The sequence below is a fragment of the Neophocaena asiaeorientalis genome, unplaced genomic scaffold (assembly GCF_003031525.2).
Source record: "Neophocaena asiaeorientalis asiaeorientalis breed wild unplaced genomic scaffold, Neophocaena_asiaeorientalis_V1.1 scaffold5, whole genome shotgun sequence".
Taxonomy (NCBI): domain Eukaryota; kingdom Metazoa; phylum Chordata; class Mammalia; order Artiodactyla; family Phocoenidae; genus Neophocaena; species Neophocaena asiaeorientalis.
The window spans coordinates 5,059,885-5,063,572 of NW_020174698.1; the positions used below are offsets into that span (position 1 = coordinate 5,059,885).

General features: G+C 48.5%; 1 protein-coding gene across 1 annotated transcript; it reads left to right on the forward strand.

Annotated features, from left to right (window-relative positions):
* The first annotated feature begins 56 nt into the window (after nt 1–56).
* On the forward strand, nt 57–3,140 carry CCN2 (cellular communication network factor 2). Its single transcript, XM_024759012.1, has 4 exons — nt 57–537; nt 810–1,061; nt 1,193–1,404; nt 1,802–3,140. Exons 1-4 carry the CDS (start codon nt 57–59, stop codon nt 2,096–2,098), a joined length of 1,242 nt encoding a protein of 413 aa, XP_024614780.1. The 3' UTR covers nt 2,099–3,140.
* The last annotated feature ends 548 nt before the right edge of the window (nt 3,141–3,688 follow it).

Below are 3,688 nucleotides of genomic sequence, written 5' to 3' on the forward strand. Positions count from 1 at the left end.
TTTTTTTTTTTTTTTTTTGGTGAGCTGGAGTGTGCCAGCTTTTTCAGACGGGAGGAATGCTGAGTGTCAAGGGGTCAGGATCAATCCGGTGTGAGTTGATGAGGCAGGAAGGTGGGGAGGAATGCGAGGAATGTCCCTGTTTGTGTAGGACTCCATTCAGCTCATTGGCGAGCCGGGGCCGCCCTGAGCGTATAAAAGCCTCGGGCCGGCCGTCCTGGCCTCACAAAACAACTCTTCCCCGCCGAGAGGAGGCAGCCAGTGCGACTCCCACCGCCGGCGACTCACTGTCTTCAGTTCTACAGCAGCCGCCCAGGCCGACAGCTCCCGAGACAGCAGCCCGGCGCGTCCCGACTCCGCCTCCGGCCACGCCGCGCTGCCCCGCCGGCGTCAGCCTGGTACTGGACAACTGCGGCTGCTGCCGCGTGTGCGCCAAGCAGCTGGGCGAGCTGTGCACCGAGCGCGACCCCTGCGACCCGCACAAGGGCCTCTTCTGCGACTTCGGCTCCCCGGCCAACCGCAAGATTGGTGTGTGCACCGGTAAGACCTGCAGCCCCCGTCCCCTCCCCGCGCCCCTCGCCCCGCGCCTCCGCCACCGCCACCGGGGCGCCGGGGGACACTCGATGACCCACCACCTCTTCCCTCACGCTCACCGTCCCTCCGGAAAAGAAAGCCGCTCGAATTGCGTCCTTTCCTCAGGCTGTTTCCCTGGAGCCCTGCTCCCAGCTCGCATCCCCGACGCGCTTCCTGTTCAGGCTCGAGAACCGATGCTTGACCCCTGCACGTCCCCTTTTTCCCTTCCGCTCCTTCAGCCAAAGATGGTGCCCCCTGCGTCTTCGGAGGGTCGGTGTACCGGAGCGGAGAGTCCTTCCAGAGCAGCTGCAAATACCAGTGCACTTGCCTGGACGGGGCGGTGGGCTGCGTGCCCCTGTGCAGCATGGATGTCCGCCTGCCCAGCCCCGACTGCCCCTTCCCACGAAGGGTCAAGCTGCCCGGGAAATGCTGCGAGGAGTGGGTGTGTGACGAGCCCAAGGACCACACCGTGGTCGGCCCTGCCCTCGCTGGTGAGCTGAGTCTTCCTCTAAGTCAGCCTCGTGATTCTCGCCCCTGGGGCTGAGTCCTGACTTTGCCAAGGGCAGGGGGAAATGTCTTAGCCTGGGGTCTTACCTCGTGTTTGCGTTCCCTGCTCTCACAGCTTACCGACTGGAAGACACGTTTGGCCCAGACCCAACCATGATTCGAGCCAACTGCCTGGTCCAGACCACAGAGTGGAGTGCCTGTTCCAAGACCTGCGGGATGGGCATCTCCACCCGGGTTACCAATGACAACGCTTTCTGCAGGCTGGAGAAGCAGAGCCGCCTCTGCATGGTCAGGCCTTGTGAAGCTGACCTGGAAGAGAACATTAAGGTATGTTTTCTCCTCCAATTAACTCATAATCATGGAACAAGAGTGGACAGGACCAAAGTTAGGACAGGACCAAAGTTAGGTCTCTTACCACCCTTGTTATTATAGGCCTGTCATCTCCAAAAATATCCAACCATTGAACTGTTTTGATGGAATGAGATGTTATGTAATAGGAGCCACCAGTTTTCCACTCGGAAATCCTCCACAGTGTTAGTTCATTCAAGACATCCCAGAAGAGGCCATGTCTATTTTTGGAAAACTGGCAAATGAGACTCAACCTTCCCATCCTCAAAATATAAACAGAAGTCAGACAGCCCTAAGGCGAGAACACACAGAGGTTGAAGAAAGCCACACCCCTTGCAGAGTCATTGATCTTTCTCTCCTCCCTTGTCTTCCTCAGAAGGGCAAAAAGTGCATCCGGACCCCCAAAATCTCCAAGCCTGTCAAGTTCGAGCTTTCTGGCTGCACCAGCGTAAAGACATTCCGGGCTAAATTCTGCGGCGTGTGCACCGATGGGCGGTGCTGCACCCCACACAGAACCGCAACCCTTCCCGTGGAGTTCAAGTGTCCTGATGGCGAGGTCATGAAGAAAAGCATGATGTTCATCAAGACCTGTGCCTGCCATTACAACTGCCCCGGAGACAATGACATCTTCGAGTCACTGTACTACAGGAAGATGTACGGAGACATGGCCTAAAGCCAGAGAGAGTGAGAGACATGAACTCTTTAGGCTGTCACTTGAACTGATTCACATCACATTTTTGTGTAAACATGATTTCAGTAGCACAGGTTATTGAAATTTGTTTTTCTAACTGGGGAAAAGAAAAATTCCCACCAAACTCAAAATCTTGTGCCTTAGGACATTCAAACAGTCTGTCAACCCCAGACACTGGTTTGAAGGAAGTAAGACTTGACTGTGGGACTGCATTAGTGCATAGCACCAGCATGTATGCTAGGAGCAGTGGGAGGGGACCAATAGAAAGCCTTGTCATCTTACAGTAGTGATGTGCCTGCTATTTGGAGTGTCACTGGGAAGGAAGACTCACTGACCTGCCTGTAGCTCCAGTGACAGCTAGGATGTGCGTTCATGAGGATGAGTCAAGTTCTTCTCTAAGTCATAACAGCAGATTCAGCTCTGACCTTCTGATTCGGATGACAGTGTTCAGGAATCAGAATTCTGTCTATTAGACTGGACAGCTTGTGGCAAGCTAATTTGCCTGTAACAAGCCAGATTGTTTTTTTATTGATATTGTAAATACTGTGTGTATATATATATAAATATATATATATTTGTACAGTTATCTAAGTTAATTTAAAGTTGTTTGTGCCTTTTTGTTTATGTTTTTAATGCTTTGATATTTCAAATGTTAGCCTCAATTCTGAACACCATAGGTAGGACGTAAAGCTTGTCTGATGACTCAAAGCATGAAAGGGATATTCAAATGGAAATTCTGCTCAGAGCAGCAGTCCATCGAAACAGGATTTTTGCTGAAGGTGAGGCAGCAATGTCCTTGAAGTCTGATTTGTAGGTTGGAAATGTGGTAGGCTCACTTTTAATGTACAAATGACCTTTATTAAAAAATGAATGGCTCTGTATAGCTGATTGGTTTTTCTACCTGGAAGCATTTGTTTCTACTTTGACTATGACTGTTTTTTTGGACAGTTTATTTGTTGAGAGTGTGACCAAAAGTTACATGTTTGCACCTTTCTAGTTGAAAATAAAGTATATATTTTTTCTACAAAGGGCTTGGTTATTCATTTATTCTCTAAACATTTCTGAGTAAAAATGGAAAGCTTTTGTTTGTCTTAAAACAATTCACTTATAATTTTCTAGATATCTTTTATCATCTAATCAATTGGTTAATCCCTTCAATAGAACTTTTACATGAATACACATCACACTGAATCAGGTGTCACAAATTTGCAGGCATATACACTGTATTGAGTACACAGGCATTTTTTTGTTATCTTCACAGTATTTTATAAACACTTCAATGCTCTCTAGATTATTTCAGTCTCCACTAACCCCTGTTGTATTACACTTGGCCCTGTTTACATTTAATACCTCTCTGGCCATTGTAGGCATCTAATTTCCAACCTGTCATCACACAATAGCCCATGTGCCTTGCACATAGAAAAATTTTTTGAATTTGTATGCTCTACTGTAGATCACACACTAACTAGCCTATGTGCCTTGCACATAGAAAAATTTTAACTATTTTTTGAATTTGTATGCTCTACTGTAGATCTATTTCTAAACTTTAATATCTTACTGTTAAGTCTGGAA